Genomic DNA, 16,450 nt, shown 5'->3' with positions numbered 1-16,450 from the left:
AGCAGGGCAGGGGGATTCTGCCCCTGTGCCCCTGTGCTCAGCTGAGAGCCCACCTGCAGAGCTGCCCCAGCCCTGGCTCCAACAGCACAAGGACGTGGAGCTGCTGGAGCCAGCCCAGAGGAGGCCCCGGAGCTGCTGCCAGGGCTGGAGCCCCTCTGCTCTGGAGCCAGCCTGGCAGAGCTGGGGCTGTTCAGCTGCACAAGAGAAGGCTCCAGGGAGAGCTCAGAGCCCCTGCCAGGGCCTCAAGGGGCTCCAGGAGAGCTGCACAGGGACTGGGGTCAGGGTCAGGGACAGATGGGAATTGCTGGCTGGGAGGGTGGGCAAGCCCTGGCACAGGTTGCCTATAGAAGCTGTGACTGCCCCATTCCTCACAGAGGGGTGGAACTAGATGGTCTTTGAGTTCCTTTCAACCCAAATAATTCTAAGATTCTACTAATTTACCATCCCCAGTAAAAAAAGGCAAAGCTGGTGCCCTCCTCCAGCTTCTTCAGATGATCCTGCTGCAAAGGAGGCATTAGAAAAATCATAGCAAATTCTTTTTTGTAGGAGGGTAGCAGTAAACCCAACCACTTCCCTCCTCTATTCCTGCCCCTCTTCCTCTTTCCTTCCCAAGCCAGTATCCCACAGGTTACTGGGCTGGGGTGTGGAGTAGGGTGGGATCAGCAGAGGGATGTAGCTGGGGAGGGGCAGGTATCAGTGGGGAAAGAGGTGGAAGCTCTTGGGTTGCTGCAGAATGCCAGTGAAGTCTTTAAAGCTTTTTATTTGTTCTTTCATTGAGCTTTGATGTAAATGCTGGGGAGCAGCTTTTTGTATTCCCACAGGCAGGTGGACAGGGATGAAGGTTGGACAGACACCTTCATTAGGAAGGTAAAGCACAAAAAGAGAGCACATGGCCTTCAAACCTGCTGCCTGTGACCTCTGTTTGCAGCAATTCCAGTTGATGACAGATTTCCCTTGCTGGCCATACGACAGTCACCTGAGCTTGCCAGGCATCACCTTCTCCAACAGCTGTTTTCCTCAAAAAAATCTGAAAACATGCATGCATGTCACAACACAGCTGATGTCTTGGGGACTGGCCCAGAGGGCAGACCATTCCAGAACAACCCTTCTTTTCCAGAGCTTTTGGCCCTTCTTCTTCGACCATGTATGTTTATGATTTAAAATGGAACTTATGTGCATTAGAAGTCCCATGGGCATCTCAGGTTCTGCTCCAAGCTTCCCACCATGCAAACCACAGAGTGTTTAGCTCCAAAACTGAAAATTAGCCCTATTAGCAATTCTTTCTGTGACCATGGGCTCCTTGTACTTTGCTTTTCCCACACCCGTCGCTTTCAGAACAGCACCACTCAAACTCTGGTTTGTTACCTTCTCCAGCCACCTGTGAATAAATATCAAGATAAAATCCGTTTGGGAAGGAGACCAAATGTGATCTTGCTTCCCACTGAGAAGTTGCAAACGTGCCTATGAAAACCATGAGCATCTGAGTGTGATGGTGTTTCCAGCCAAAGCAGGAGAAAAACCCATCCCTCTTGTAGACCCACTGTAGAGCAGAGGGTGGTCTTCTGCCTTGAGAGACGTTTTCCTTTGGCTCTGTTCAGGGATTTTGACTTCAGAAGGAGTGTGTCTGCTGAAAGATGGAAGAGCTGCATTTCAGATTCACGTTGTCCTTAGTAACCTGGCTCTGCTGAAGGCACTTCCACAGCTTTCCTGCATGACCCGTGGTGGGCAGCAGCCTTGAGACAAGGGCTATGTTATCAAAGCTCTCACCATGCCCTTGGGATTCTATCCCCACCCACCCCATTACCTTTGGTCTTCTCCAGCCACTCCGCCCTAACTTGCAATTTGCTGATATTTCCTTTTGCATCAGCTCGCTGCACAGAAAAAAAAAAAAAAAAAAAAAAAAAGGTCAACTTTTCTCCCTTCCAAATTTAGCTTTGTTTAGGCACCAAAATAGACAAGAGTAGGGATCGGTGACTGTTTTTTTCCAAAACATTGTCTCATGACGAGGACTGAGGAAGGGAACTACTCAGCTGGAGAAAGGAGATGTTTGATTTTCGTAAATGGGGACATGAAGTTCTCCTCTATTCAAGCACAGGCAGTGTCCAGGAGTGCTCCTTGGATTAGGAACTTATTCCCATGTAATTAATTCATCTCTTATCCCGCTGACGTCAGCTGCTGGTGGATAGAGGTCTGTGGCAGCACAGGGCTTCTCTGCAAGGAGGACATGCAGGAATGCACCACTGTACGTATGGTTTCTAGTTGGAATGAGCAGAAAGGCAGCTCCTAAGGCTTTAATGAGGCCTTCACTAGAGGAAATTGTTCCTTGTGTGGAGCGGAGATAGTTTCATTTTTCTAAGGTAATTGTATTTGCACATGTGTCTGCAATGCAGCTTAAATTCTTAAAAACGCCCCAAGGGTTAGCCTGCTGTGGTAGTACAACATTTAGGAACAGCCTCACTAATTACTATACTATTTTTAGCCTCATTTCCTAAAGTAGCTGTGCTGATGGGGTTGGACTCTGTGTGTCTCCTCCTTCCCCTCCTTTCCTCATTCAGTTTGGTATCTGTTGGCCAATTTCAAGTAATCTTTCCAAAGGAACAGAGATCTCAGAGATATCAAGCTTCTCCTATGCCTTCAGTGAAAATAAATGATTGGGAAAGTGAGTGATGAGGAACACTCAAACCACAGCCCTCAGCAGTGAAGCAGTTTCAGTATGAGCACCCTGATCTGGTGGAAGGTCCCTGCCAGTGGCAGGTGGATTGGAACTGGATGATCTTTAAGGCTCTTTCCAACCAGAACTGTTCTGGGATTCTGTGATTCTAAGCTATTACAGAATCATGATAGGATATTCTGAGTTGGAAGCCACTCACCAGGATCACCCAGTCCAGCTCCTGCCCCGCACAGACACCCCAACAATCCCACCCTGGGCATCCCTGGTGTCCAAACACACCTGGAGCTCTGGCAGCTTTGGGGCAGTGCTCATGCCCTGGGGAGCCTGGGCAGTGTCCAGCACCCTCTGGGGAAGAGCCTTTCCCTGATATCCCCCCCCCAAACCTCTCTGGCACAGCTCCAGCTGTTTCCTGGGTCCTGTCCCTGTTACAGGGAGCAGAGATTGGAGCTGTCCCTTGGGAGGAGTTGCAGACCCCAGTGAAGTCTTGCCTCAGTCTCCTGTTCTTGAGGCTGAAGAAGCACATTGCCCTTAGACACTTTATCATGTGGCTCCCGAAGACCCCTCACCTGTAGCTCTCCTTTGGACCTTTTCTATTATCTTTAGATTTTGGCTCAGTGAGTTCCTTATGGCTTGAAGTCTGGAGGAGCAAAGCTCTCTGAATGGGAAGGCTCCAGCTGCCTTGGGATCTGTAGGGTTGCTGCTGCAGCAGTTTCTCCAGGCTTTTTGCAGTGGTCAGGATGGATGGTCACAATAAACCCTGCCTGCCCTCAACTTGGTGGTGCCTTCTCTGGCCTAAATTCATCATCCCCAGGAACCTTTCTCCTCCATTACATCTTCCCCTGGAGAAACTCGAAATACTGTTATCTCAATAACTGCTACTGAAATCAACTGCCGTTTCCAAAGGCTCTTCACACAAAGAGAGAGGGATTTTTTCCTGAAGTCGGTGTGTTATGTTGTCATGCCAATGTCACAAAGCTGCTGCTGGATGAGGCACATCCCCACCCAGCCCTTGCCCTTGCCCAGGCTGCTCCCTCATGGCCCCTTGCACGTGGTGATTCCCAGCAGTGGCTGGAGCTCCACGCTGAGATAGATGGTGATGGAAGTAAAAGGAGCAACTTTTACAGGGCTTTTATTGCCAGCTGGGGAAGGACAATACTGCATAAATAAAAATCATTATGGTTATGACAGCTCTGTGGTCCCTGGAAAATAAATAATACTTTGCACTTACGTAGAGCCTTTCATCCAGGAACCTCAGAGCTCTGTGTGAGCATTAACAAAGCCTCATCATGCCCATAGTAGGATAATAAATACAGCAGCCCCCTTATCAGATGAACAGACCACGTCAGAGTCGGCACCTTGAGTGGAAAGAGGGCACTGGAAGTGCAGCAGCTGCAGTTACACACAGCTCTGCCACTGCCTTGTCTTGGAATCATAGAATCCTAGATAGGTTTGGGTTGGAAGGGACTTTTAAGGTCCTCTCGTTCCAACCTCCCTGCTATGGGCAGGGACACCTTCCACTAGCCCAGGTTGCTTCAAGCCCTGTCCAGCCTGGCCTTGGACACTTCCAGGGATCCAGGGGCGCCACAGCTGCTCTGGGAAACCTGTGCCAGGGCCTCAGCACCCTCACAGTAAAGACTTTCTTCCTAATTACTAGTAAAAAGATTCTGCCTAGTATCTCATCTAAATCTGCCCTCCATCTTGGGCTTGGGCGCATGATTTACCATCCTTGTCACCTCAGTTGTTTCCTGTAAGGTGGGTCCCACCTGTCCTTGCTGCAGGGGTGGCATAGGCTGACTCGTGCATGGTGGGCAGGCTCAGTGAGGTGCTTCTGATGCTTTTGTTCCCTTCCTGCCGGGGTGAGGGCACAGCCCCAGCAGACCTACCAGCTGGGGCTCCTGCTGGCTTCCCCAGGTATCCTCAAGATGATGCTGAGCATCTTCCTTTACAGACATTTTTTCAGCTGGGTTTTGGATAAATGCACAAGGGTTGCAGCCCAGGGAAATTGGATGGCTTAATGTGTCATGTGAGAAGTGGGTGAATTCCTTATCCATGGTGTGCATGGGATTTATACATATGTGATCCAGTCATTTGCCCTGTGTGGTTTCTTCTATACAGAAATTGTAGATAACTTCATTCCCTGCTCCTTGCAATGTCCCTGAGAGATACAACACATCTCAGATGTTCAGAGCTGCTTTTGTGGGGTCTGGGATGTTGTAAGGATGTTTGGGGAAGCTGTTTCTTTTACCACGCTCACGTGCTGGGTGTACAGCTCTGTCTCACTCTCAGCCCTTCCATTCTGATGCCTCCTGGAGCTGATGGCTGCTTTTCCCTCTGTTTTGCAGGGTTACCATCCTTTGCCTCATGAAGCTGAAATCGCACACACCAAAAAACTGTTCAGAAGGAGGAGAAACGACCGGAGGTAGGTGAAACCTCTTCAGTGTTTGGGGTTTTTTTAACTCTTCTCTTCTTCGTTGCACATCTTCCTCAGCTGCCTCGTGGTGAGTCATTGGACAGTGCTGCTGTTCAGCAGTGTTAATGCATAAACTCTTATTCCAGCACTAGCATCCTGAAAATATTTTGGGATATGTCATGCAGTGATCCAGGAGTACCTTAAGGACCTTCTCTTCCCCTTGAACTTATTCCTGCATAGCCAGATCCCCCAACCTGCACTCAAAGAGACGGCTGGCAATCTCTTGTCTGTAAAAGCTCGAGCTCTTGGGATTTGCTTCCTCTTTTTCTATTAAAAGTCAAAATTTGCTGAGTTTCAGGGCTGCCTGGAAAGTGGGTATGGTTTGGTTAAGAGGGGGTCACAGCCATCCTCGGGTATCTGTGGGAAAGAGGGGATGTGCTGTGCAGGCAGCCGAATTCCTGTGGCATTGGTGATTTCAATCCATTAAGTTAATTTAATCGAGTCAATTGGATATTTAATTGTGTAAAATGCATATCCGATTATATGAGGGCATCTAAAGTCCTTGATGGGAATCATGACTATGGTTAAATGTGAAAAGAAGTGAGGAATAAGGGAGTTAGTAGTACATGCCGCTTTATTTCTGCTGACTTGTTCTGCTCCAGCTGAGACAACACTCCCAGGGCAATAAAGCAGTTATAAAACCACAACTTTGAAAGAGGATTGAACAGAAGAAAAAGTGGCCAGTGCTTTCTCCTGGAATAAACTGTAGTCTGTGCCTGAGCTGTCACAGGGGGCATTTTTGGTGAGGTCCTGCAGACACCTTGGAGTGTGTGCTCAAATCTCACCATCACTTCCTGTCTCATGAACAGCTAAGATGTAGTTAACTCTGCATGGTTTGATTTTTCTACACTTCACAGAGGGACCAAAAAAAAGAGATAAAAAGAGTTTTCTCAGGCAACCTATAAACATTCTTCTGTGGTCAAGATGGTTTGTTAGCAGCAAACTCTGTTTCCTCTCTTTTTGGGGACTCCCTCCTTTTTAGCTGTACACAATTCAAAAAGCCAGTCTAGTCTTCTTATTTGAGGTGGGTGGGAAAAAGTTGTATTTCAGCTGGGTTGCAGCCCTGTGATCTCCAAAACATGGTTATGACCAAGTCTGCTGCGTTGCAAGACTGAGCTAGGTGGGCTTAATTGGAGCTCTGGGCTGGGCTCCTCTGAGGAACCACAGTGGAGTTTAGGGAGTTCTGTTTCTATCTCTGGCCTTCTTCTGCCATACAAAGAGTGCTTGATGCTTTGGGAGAGGAGACCCTCAGGGCCAAGAGGTCTTCTGCCTGAAGCCCCATGCCCATGGCTGTGATGAACCATGGAGCTGTGTGCTGGTTCTTCCCTCCCATCCAAAAATCTTGCCAGTTGGAAGGATGGGAGGGAACACACCAGATGTGCATTTCTGTTTCTTTTTTCTTTCTGGTCCCTTCAGATAAGCCATCAGCAGACAGAAGCATTCAGTCCTCCAGGGCATCCCTGCCTCCTGCACAGAAGGCAAGGAGAGATAGCAAAAGAAACTGCCTTGGGCTGGGGTTGGAAGATCACGGGGTGAGATACAGCCCTGGCCAATAGCACTGGGATAATGTCCTAGGGGAAGAGAAAAAAGCCTTAAAATCCAATTGATCCGGCATCATTCTGGAGGAGACGTGGGGTCATTTCAGCCCTAAGCAGTCACAAATGAAATAAAATTGAAAGAGCAGAGGGTATACACTTCTGCCCAAGTCCTCTACAGTGCTGTTAAATCTTAGCAAGAAAACCACATTTATTTCAATTTCAAAAAGCTAAGAGGCCTGAGTGAAGGCAGCTGGAATGAAAAAGCAGCTTTTTAAGTAATTATTTAAAAGGAAAGGGCATGGTTCCCATCCCCTTCCTTCACCTTGAAACCTCAGGAGCCTCTCCCTCCCCATGCCCCCTGTTTTGCTGCTGGAGGTTTTCAGCATCCCCTTGTCTCTGTAGTGCATTTGGGACTAGGAGGGGAGGTTTTGTCCTTTTAGTGTCACTTGAGTTGCTCCAAGAGAGCACTTGCTCCTTAAAATTTAATTCTAGCAGTGAGTTAGCTCTCAAAATGTTTATTTTATGTAGAAAGCATGACAGAAGTAGGGGAAGAAAAGGGCAGGAATGGGGGGTTGGGGGGAAGGGAATAAGAAAAAACCAGATTGTATCAGAAGGGAATAGGAAAAAACCAGATTGTATCAGAACACAGACTACAAAGCTGTTTACAGTTTATTGCAGTGCTATTATCTTAATGTCCCAGGCATCAGTCTGGGGCAGAAAAGCTCCATTCCGGAGCTGGTGGAGCCACACAGGTGATATAAAAATTCCTCAGGGTGAGGTTTTATGTTAGGCAAAATAGTCAGGAGTAATGGGATTTTTGTTTAAAACCTCATCTGGATATGGAGAGAGTCAAAATTGCAAGAGTGTGGATGGGGCATCAGAGGCAGTGAGGCTTAGAAGAAGCCTAGCAGGGCCATTTGGTGATGCATGGGCTGGGAAGCAGCTCTGGATGCCTGGACCCAAGGGAGAAAGGAATTGGTTTCCTAGAAAGGAATTGGTACCAGCCAAAGATGGTACCAAAGATGGGAGTAGGGCTGGCATGCAGTGGATTTGCAAGAAGAGAAGAGGTTGTCCTGCTAAGTTAGGTCAGAAGCAGGTGTGGCCCCAAAGTCCTGGGCACACCTGGGTCTGATTTTCACGGGGCAGCTTTTCCTCTTCTCCTGAAGCTGGTGGGTCCTGGAGCAGCACCCTGGGCCCACAAATAATGGGGTGCAGGGGTTCTTCTCCCTGCTCAGCACTTGCCTCATCCTAGGCTGACAAATCCCTGGTGACCATGCTGGGCATCCTCCTGCCAGGTGCAGGAGTCACCCTCACAAGTGGCCATCCAGCTTGAGTCAAAGTGTCAACCCCCAGTTTGACCTCTGCTCGATGCACACGTCCAGCTGGCCTTGCCTGGTTGTAGGTGACCTTTGGCTTGGTTGGAGCTTTATATAACACAGCTATTACAAAGAAAAAAAAAAAAAAAAAAAAGCCGATAAAGCAGATTGGTACACAGAAATCTGCCTCCTTTTTTTTTTCCCAGCTGGTCTTACAAATGGCACTGATTGCCTCCCAGAGCGTGTGTGGGCTTCTCTGGCCTCCCTGACAGTGACATTCAGATGGGGACAGTGCTGGGCTGGTGAAGCACCTTTTGTTTCACATGCAGAACAACGCTGATGTCCGGCCCTGCTATAAATAGCGCCTGTCCCTGCTTCCTTCCCGTCACCTTTCCTCGGGAAATGCTGTCCCTGTGTTGTGGAGGAGCACAGCTCACCTACCCTGAGGTCTCTGCCACACACCTTTCGCTGCCTTCAGGAGAACCTACCCCAGGGGAGTGACCCACAGCTCTCTCCTTGCATATGTGCTATGTTTTTATGTTCCCCAATAATTTTTTTTCCATTTTTGTGGGTGTCTTATCTTTCAAAGTGTTCAAGGCCAGGTTGGATGAGGCTCTGAGTAACCTGGCCTAGTGGAAGATGTCCCTGCTTATGGAGCTGAACGGTCTTCAAGATCCCTTCCAAGCCAAATCATTCTGGGATCCTCTGATTTTCCATGGGTGCATGCTTCATTTGTTGCATAAGATAGGAATGAAGAGCAAATTAGATGTCCTTAAAAAAACTGGGCACATTTTCCATAACAGCAGTCAACATCAGAGCCACATCTACTGGAGGGTTTGGTTGCACGTGGTGCTGTAAAAGCCTACAGGAGGTGGTGAGGTCCTTCCTGCAAAGGGCTTATGATCAGGGCAGTAGAGGTATCACTCCCCACCTCTCCTGGCAGAAATCCTGCAGCCAGGGTCTTCTCTGTTGGCTTAGACTCAGGAGGTGTGACTTCCACCTCCTGATGAGGGTGGTGGAAGGCAACACTGATTTCTGGGATCATGGAAGGAGAGCAGCACAGGCAGGTGTTTTCATACCATGTCCAAAGGCACCAAAGGCTGCTTAGTTTGACCTTCCAAGGGCAACCACCTTGAGGGAAGGATGGAGTTTTTCTGGGTGGTGGCACAACCTCTCCTGCAAGAAGAAAGATACTGTGGAATGTGGGGCACAACAGACCCATTTCTCAAGTCCTCTCCTTAAACCTTTCCCAACCCAGTGCCTCTCTGCTAACACAGCACAAGATGTGTGGCATGTGATCTGCTTGGGCAGGTGGGCTCTGAGTTTGGCCCCTTGTTTTTCAAAAAGTTCCCAAACCCCCTATTTTTTAAGCATTGCAAGCTGACTTTGTGTTGCCCAAGGTTCCCCCAATTCCCGTGGCCTCCTGGTGTGATGTGTTTGGGATGGAGAGTCCAGCTGGCCAAATTCTTTGGCCTGGAAATGCATGGAAGAACATGGACAGAGGCTTGTCCCAGCCTTGCAGGAATGATAAAAAAAACCTTGCATGTTCAGATAGGCTTTACAGGGAATATATGGAGTTGAAATATATGGAATTGCAGTAGGACAGGTGGAGTTGTACCTACTTCTTGGTCTTCTGGTTAACAGTACTGAAATGGTTCTGTGTCACTTGAGGAAGGGGACAGTTTTCCTGACAACCACAAAAGTGTTGTTGGGGAAGTCTTAAAAAGTTTGCACCATTGAAATCACATTGATCCAACATCTTGTTGGATTCAAAAGGCAGATCAGGCTGAACAGCTTAGCAAATCCTTGGGTGTGCGCAGATGCTGGCTGGTACCTCATGGCTCTTTTGGTTGTCCTTGTCTGGGGGCAAGAACAGGAAAGCATGGCAGAAAGAAGAACACCCCCATGTCCTAGACAGGGTGGAGTAAAAGCCCAGGAATTAATCAATACCCTCTTTGCAAAAGGCCCCTGAATTCCTTTTTTCAGTAGAAAAAGTGGGAATCTCTTGTGCTTCTGTGCAGCTGGTGTGTCTTCAGGCTTTGACCAGAGCCATGAGGGGCTGCCGTGCTTGTCCCAGCCAGGATTGCTGGAAATCACAGCCAGCCTCAGGTGAAGGACCATCACCTTTAACTGCGACTGAGCTTTGTGTCATCTCCTTCTCCTGTTGGATGAGATTTTGAGAGGGGTGTTTCTGCACCTGGCAAGTCCATCCTACATAAAGCCCCTGTGTGGGGAGCTGCAGCAGAAGGCTGCGCAGATCCTCCTGGCTCATACATGGAGGGAAGGGTTGGGAGCAAGGGGGCTCAGGAGCTCTCCCCATCTCCTTTTAGCATGCCCCAAATACTTGATGATTTCAAGAACAGAATTACAGAAATGTCCCCAAGATTTCTCTAGCATTGTCTCACTTTATTTACTTCCTTGCATTAACTTGGCTTTGCACTTAAAATGATCAGGAAAAAACAGTCTGGATTATTTTTTTTTCCACGTGTATGTGTTTTCTGTACTTAATTAGATTCCGAGTTGAGGGAGGCAGAAATATCCTCCTTCCCTGGAGAGCCCCGGGTGGCTGTCAGGGACGGTTTCCTCTTCCTGAAGCAAGAGGGTTGTGTAAGCACCATGACCCTCCTGCTGACGCCCACGCCACGCACTGGGTTATCTGGGGTGAGCACACTGAGTGGGCATCCCTGTCCCAACTCCCCAGTCAGGGCCTAAACTGCTGAGAAACCTCCTGGGGCTCATCCTAGCCCAGCCATGTGGCCCTGGCCTGGGGCTTCCAAGGAGGTGGTTCTTCCTAGGGACAGCCCAAAGGATGGTCGTGGTGGGCTCAGGGCCAGGCAGGGAACGTCCCATATCCGCTGGCGGCTCCACTGAGGAGCGTAGGCAAACTGTGATATATTTCTTTTCCCATTATATTTAATTTTACAGATCCTCAGGGACACTCAACCACCTACAGTGATTAGTTCGACTGATTAAGCTGCTTTTCCTCTTGTGACAAACTCCTTTTGTGAAGGGTTTTCAATAGCCACGCTGCTCGGGACATTGTTCCTGTACAATTTCCTTTCAAAACACCATAAAGGCACTCTACTGCTTCACCCTGTCATAAAACACCACAGGAATCAGCTTGGCCCAGCTTGCTCCTTCAAGGGCAAGATCTCCTCATCCAGGGGCAAGATTCAGGCTCAGGTGGGAGTTGCAAGACCATGTGGTGCCAGAGGTGAGAGGGAGTCATGAGCAAGGAGGATTTAGGATGAGATAAAATGGAAAGCAAAAGTTTTCTGTCCTTTTTTTTCTCCTTCTGTTTGTTAATGAGAGGATCCAGAGTCACCCAGGGAAGTGAAGGATAAATAAACTTGAGAGCTCAGAGAAGGAAATGCTGCTTCACACATGTCATCTGGTTCAGCCTTGCCTGGCAGAGGCTGGGGGAGGATGCAGATGCTCTCAGGTACCCAGGGGTAAAAGATTCAGGGGCAGAAGGGCAATTTCTGCTGAAGAAAAACGCTGCTGTGAGCAGCAAGTGGATAAAACTGGACATTTAACTAAGACTGGAAGTCAGAGGAAGGTCTGATTGACACCAAGGGAGTAACAGATGGAGGGAACTGGAGGGAGTTGCAGCAGCACAAAGTCATTCCTCCCTGTGTTTGTGGTTATTCCCATGCCCTCTCATGAGGCTATTGGGTAGGACCTGTTGTCATTTGGATCTGGTTGGTCCAGCAGCTGCTCTCTAGGTAAGGTGATGATGGAGCAGGGCAGAGATGATATCAGGAAGGGTCAAGCAGAAGCACTTTGGACCTGCACAGCCACGCTGGTGGCATCACCCTGCCCCACTGCCCTTCCTTCCAGGAGCTGAGGAGAAGGCTCTGCCAGGGGTCACAGCACGGAGGCTCCCCTCCTAGGGGAGGAGGTTGTTGGGAACAAAGACTGCACTGGGCTCACCACTGAAGGTGAGCAAAAAGCCACCTCCTGACACCCAATGGTCAGGCAGCTGATGTGGCTCAGCCATGGGTGGAGCTGCTGGGCAGCACTGCAGCTTCTTGTCAGAAGGGAACACTTGGAGGTGAGCTCTGGAGGTTCTTTGGCTCCATCAACACCTTTTGCTGCCTTTAACCATGGCTCAGTGAGCAGGACACAGCATGGCAAAGGGCAGTGGCTTTAAACTGCCAGAGGGCAGGGTTAGAGGTATTGAGAAGGAATTCTTGACTGTGAGGGTGGGCAGGCCCTGGCACAGGCTGCCCAGAGCAGCTGTGGCTGCCCCTGGATCCCTAGAAGTGTCCAAGACCAGGTTGGATGGGGCTTGGAGCACCTTGGGACAGTGGAAGGTGTCCCTGTCCATGGCAGGGATGGAGCAAGATGAGCTTTAAGGTCCCTTCCAACTGAACCCATTCTAGGATTCTGTGATATCCCTGTGCAGTAATCTGAGCCCTGGTACCTACAGAACACAGACGATTCAACAGCTCTGCAAAAAACTATCTGAAGTTCAGCCAAATTTATATCTAGCATCAGTCCTGGGCCAACTTACCTAAGAGCGAGTCACCTGCCCCAGCACCATCCCCAGAGCTGCACACGTAGGGTCCTCCCATCATCTGAGTGGTCCATGTAAAACATGGAGCAGTGAGGTGGAGCAGTTGGTATTTAGCATCCACTGGGGAATTTGTTTTGCCTGTCACTCGTTTCTCAAGCTGTGGCAGGTTGAGTAGAGGTTCTTCACCCAGCTGCTCTCCTTTCTGGTGTTGTGGGCAGCACTGATGCCTGCGGGACATCAGTGAAAATATGCCCAGCCGTGTTTCACCCCTGAGGGAAGGTGGTGTGGCCACCATCCTGCTGGCAGAGCACACCACAGAAGGGGTGCTGTGCTCACAGCTCCTTTCCTGATGCTGGCAACAGCCGAAAGGATTCTGCATTTTATGCATGTGCAAGGATAAAGCACTTCTGTAAAAGTCAGAGAGCTCTTTGGTCTCGACACTAATGGCAAGAGAAAGATAAACCTTTGTGCGTTCAACAGGACATGGTGCTCGTGAGCAGGACGTCAGGGGATGCGTGTCCATGGCTGTTCTCCATATCTGATCTGTCCTCCTTGTGTTCCTAGCTAAAGACCCATGCAGAAGGGTTAAAAGATAACCATCTAAGCAAATTTTATCCTTTCCTTTCATTGTTCCTTTTTTTCTAATGCCAAGAGGCAGTGGCAGGAGCAAGCCGGGTGCATTTCCCAGCTGCAGGGTTGCCACCTCTCTGTTGAGAGTGGCTTTGTCATTACATAAAAACTCTAAAACACAAGACCTTTTATATCCTTTTTTTTTTCTTCACAGTCTTGGTGACTGAAGTGACCCCTGTCCTGCAGACTAAATTTAACTCAAATAGCCAAGCCACAAATAGACTTTATGGCATCAGGAGGCTTTTGCAGGTTGTTTTTATCCATCTCTGCCACTGCTTGAAAGACTTTATGTACCACCAGCAAAGCATGTTACTGTTATGAAACCTCGATAGAAACATATGGCCTGATGCACAGGCTCAGGGTCTTATGATGTTGCTTCACCAAAAGCAAAATAATTGCTCCAGCAAAAAAAATCCAAAAATTCAGCATGTGGCTGTGGTGGAGGCAATGGTGGAGGTGGTTTTTATGAAAACTCAGTATTTTCTAGGTATCTTTTTACTGTGTGGTATCAGGGGCTGGTCTGGAGGTCAATGAGTTGTTGTCACTGACGGATTTTCACAAGTGTCCCTGCCCATGGCAGAGGTGGAAAAATGTGATCTTGAAAAGCCCCTTCCGACCCAAGCCATTGTGTGATTCTGTAATTTTTGTGAGCATTTTGAAATGGGAACAGGAGCTCATGGTGGCTCTACAACTGTGGAGAAGGTTAGGAGAGCAGCCACTCTTAAATCCAAGGCTTTGCAGGGAGCATGGGAGACCTCATTCAGTGTTCACCTTTATCAGAGACTGCTGGGCTTCACCTCCATGATCACAGGTGCTATTTCAGCTCGTCTCAAACTCCATGCAGGGAGCTGTCAGACACCAGACCTTATGATACCAGCACCAAAATGGCTGGAAGCCAAACAAGATGCTGAAAGGCATCTCCAGTGTCACTGCCAGCTGGATCCCACTGCGTGTGTCCTTAACTACGTTGACCAGATATGAACTGGAGGTCCAACTTCCCATTGTGCTCAGAGGGGATGTGTTCAATAAAGTTTGGAGGATGCTTCACCCCCGCATAAGAAAAATTAGCCTGTTCATCTTACAGAGAACATATTTCCTTGCTTTATTTTGCCTTCCTATGTTGACCAGAACCAAGGAAGTCTGAAAAACAAAGAGATGTGGGAGGAGTTGAGCCAAAACACCTCACACTGGAGGGAGTGCTGGGATAAGGATGTTTTTCTGGGCTCTCTTCAGCAAGAACAGACACTTGAGACTGGGCATCTCAGTGTTGGTTGGGATTGAGCCTTTCATTAGAAGGGCATGTAGTAGTAGGACAAAGAGGAATGAGTTCACACAGGCAGAGGGCAGGGTTGGGTGGGCTATTGGGAAGGAATTGTTCCCAGTGAGGGTGGTGAGACCCTGTCACAGGCTGCCAGAGAAGCTGTGTCTGCCCTGGAAATGTCCATGGCCAGGTTGGATGGGGCTTGGAGCACCCTGGGGTAGTGGAAGGTGTCCCTGCACATGGCAGGGGGTGGGATGGGATGATCCGTAAGGTCCCTTCCAACCCAAGCCCTAAGTTGTATGTGAAGTAAATACCTGCACCCTTGGTCTTTTTCTTACCTCTTTTGAGAACAAATATAACTCAACACATCAATCACAAAGCATATGGTGAATTAGACAGAGACAGATGAGAGAGGAGAGAGGCATTGGTGACACTTCTGAGGTCTGCCAGCCAAACTGGCTTGGTGCTGCCGACAAGACTGAACACCAGTCACTGGTCTCTCAGCAGCCTGTGTGAGGTGTGGAGTAGCCTTTTCTTGCCCTTGTTTTTTGCACAAACAGGTGTCAGCAGAACTGTTGTCACCACGGGTGGAAAGGTGTAGCACTTAACCCCTTAAAGGCTACCACCCCTAGCTGACCGTCACATCAATTATCAGTTTGCACCTTCTTCCAGAAGAGGTAGCATCTTCTTTCTTCTGGTAGAGAGCTGGTGGGTGGATGTCCAGTTGATTCATCTGGTGTGTCCTAAGGTAGAAACAGGCTTAACTGGAGGGATCTGAGACCTCTGGAGTGGTTATCAGGGGGTGCATGGCTGGGGTGCTTTTTTCTGCATTTCAGGCAAAATATAAGCTGACCCAAGCCTTTGGAGTTGAGTGAGATTTTGGGAAATTGGTTGATGAGCTGTGCCTAAGCTGTGTTGTGGATGTTTTTGTGCTCCCTTAGGTTTGGTCCTAAGTGTAAAGACAAAATAAATGTATGTTCTGAGGTGTGTTATGGACACATGAAATCATGGGAGGATTGGTAACTGGCTCTAAGGCAGCGTGATTTGTAGTCCTATTTAAAGGACTTACCTTAAAGCTATTTTTCTAGCTTGTGTTTGAAGGACATTATTAATTCACTTTATGTGAAAATCTGCTCCTCTGCATTCATTTGTAGCTAATTCTGTGTTCTCAGGCATCATCTTATTTTCTGCTGTTTCCTTTCTTATAAAAAAATTGCTTCCCCTCTGCTTTCCCTTCCTTAATCTTGCACTGAGAGTTTAAAGATACACATAACCAAGCATTTTGTCTCACAAGACTTTTTTTCCCGATGGAACTTAACCAAAATAAGTCTCCACACTTCTTCCCACAAACATCCCATTGGCAAGTCAAGAGGCTGGGATGCATCCTCTTCAGGCCAGGTAGTTCTTGTACTGGAAAGAGAAAGAGTATCCCAGCCATCACCCAGGAGTGTGACATGCAAGGTATTTGTTTGAAAACTCTTTACAATCAGCTGACAGCCCAAATTCATGCAGTTTTCATGCTGTCTTGAAGGGGTCGCACTATTTCCAGAGCCAGTCCATTCATGGCCAGCACTAAGGCTCCTCTCACAAATAAAATAGTCACAGGAGTGGCTCTCACCCCAGGTTGGAAGATTTCAAGTTATATTGGGTGAAGGCAAAGGTGAACATGTTTTACAGCTGGCATGAATGTGTCGGTTTTAAGGCTGTGAAATTTTGGAAGGGCCTTAGAAACCCATTCCCAGAGGTCAACAGGACAAAGCTCTCCTGCTGAGCGAGTGAATAGAAATGAGTTCATAATTACAGAGTATAGTAGCTTTTTCACCATTTTAATTGAGGTTTTTCAGAAAGGAAGAGAACTTAAAACAATACAGAAATGTCTTTTGTTCTTTCAGGGCCATTCGCTTTGCAGTGAGAGGAGAGGATGTTTATTAAAAACAACAATATCAAGACATTATTTTAGGGTTGGATCTAGTTGGTCCAGCAGCTAGAGCCATTCCTAGCTGGAAAAATGAAATGCTTGAGATGAACTGGTTACTCTCTTGAAA

General features: G+C 48.2%; 1 protein-coding gene and 1 long non-coding RNA gene across 6 annotated transcripts in view; one reads left to right on the top strand and one right to left on the bottom strand.

Moving 5' to 3' along the window:
* The window catches only part of CTIF (cap binding complex dependent translation initiation factor), a 150,943-nt gene that overhangs the window by 77,555 nt on the left and 56,938 nt on the right, over positions 1 to 16,450 (top strand). For all 5 annotated transcript variants that reach the window (XM_053932114.1, XM_053932115.1, XM_053932113.1 and 2 more), the window contains one exon: positions 5,014 to 5,090. In XM_053932114.1, coding sequence (XP_053788089.1) covers positions 5,014 to 5,090 — 77 coding nt within the window. The remainder of the gene's footprint in view (positions 1 to 5,013; positions 5,091 to 16,450) is intronic.
* On the bottom strand, positions 1,468 to 3,453 carry LOC128782036 (uncharacterized). The gene is made up of 3 exons (XR_008428626.1): positions 3,238 to 3,453; positions 1,805 to 1,871; positions 1,468 to 1,627 (listed from the first exon to the last, which is right to left on the bottom strand). It is a non-coding gene; the product is annotated as an uncharacterized LOC128782036 (long non-coding RNA).

This window comes from Vidua chalybeata, chromosome Z (assembly GCF_026979565.1).
Source record: "Vidua chalybeata isolate OUT-0048 chromosome Z, bVidCha1 merged haplotype, whole genome shotgun sequence".
Lineage (NCBI taxonomy): Eukaryota > Metazoa > Chordata > Aves > Passeriformes > Viduidae > Vidua > Vidua chalybeata.
This window is presented reverse-complemented; position numbering and strand designations above follow the sequence as displayed.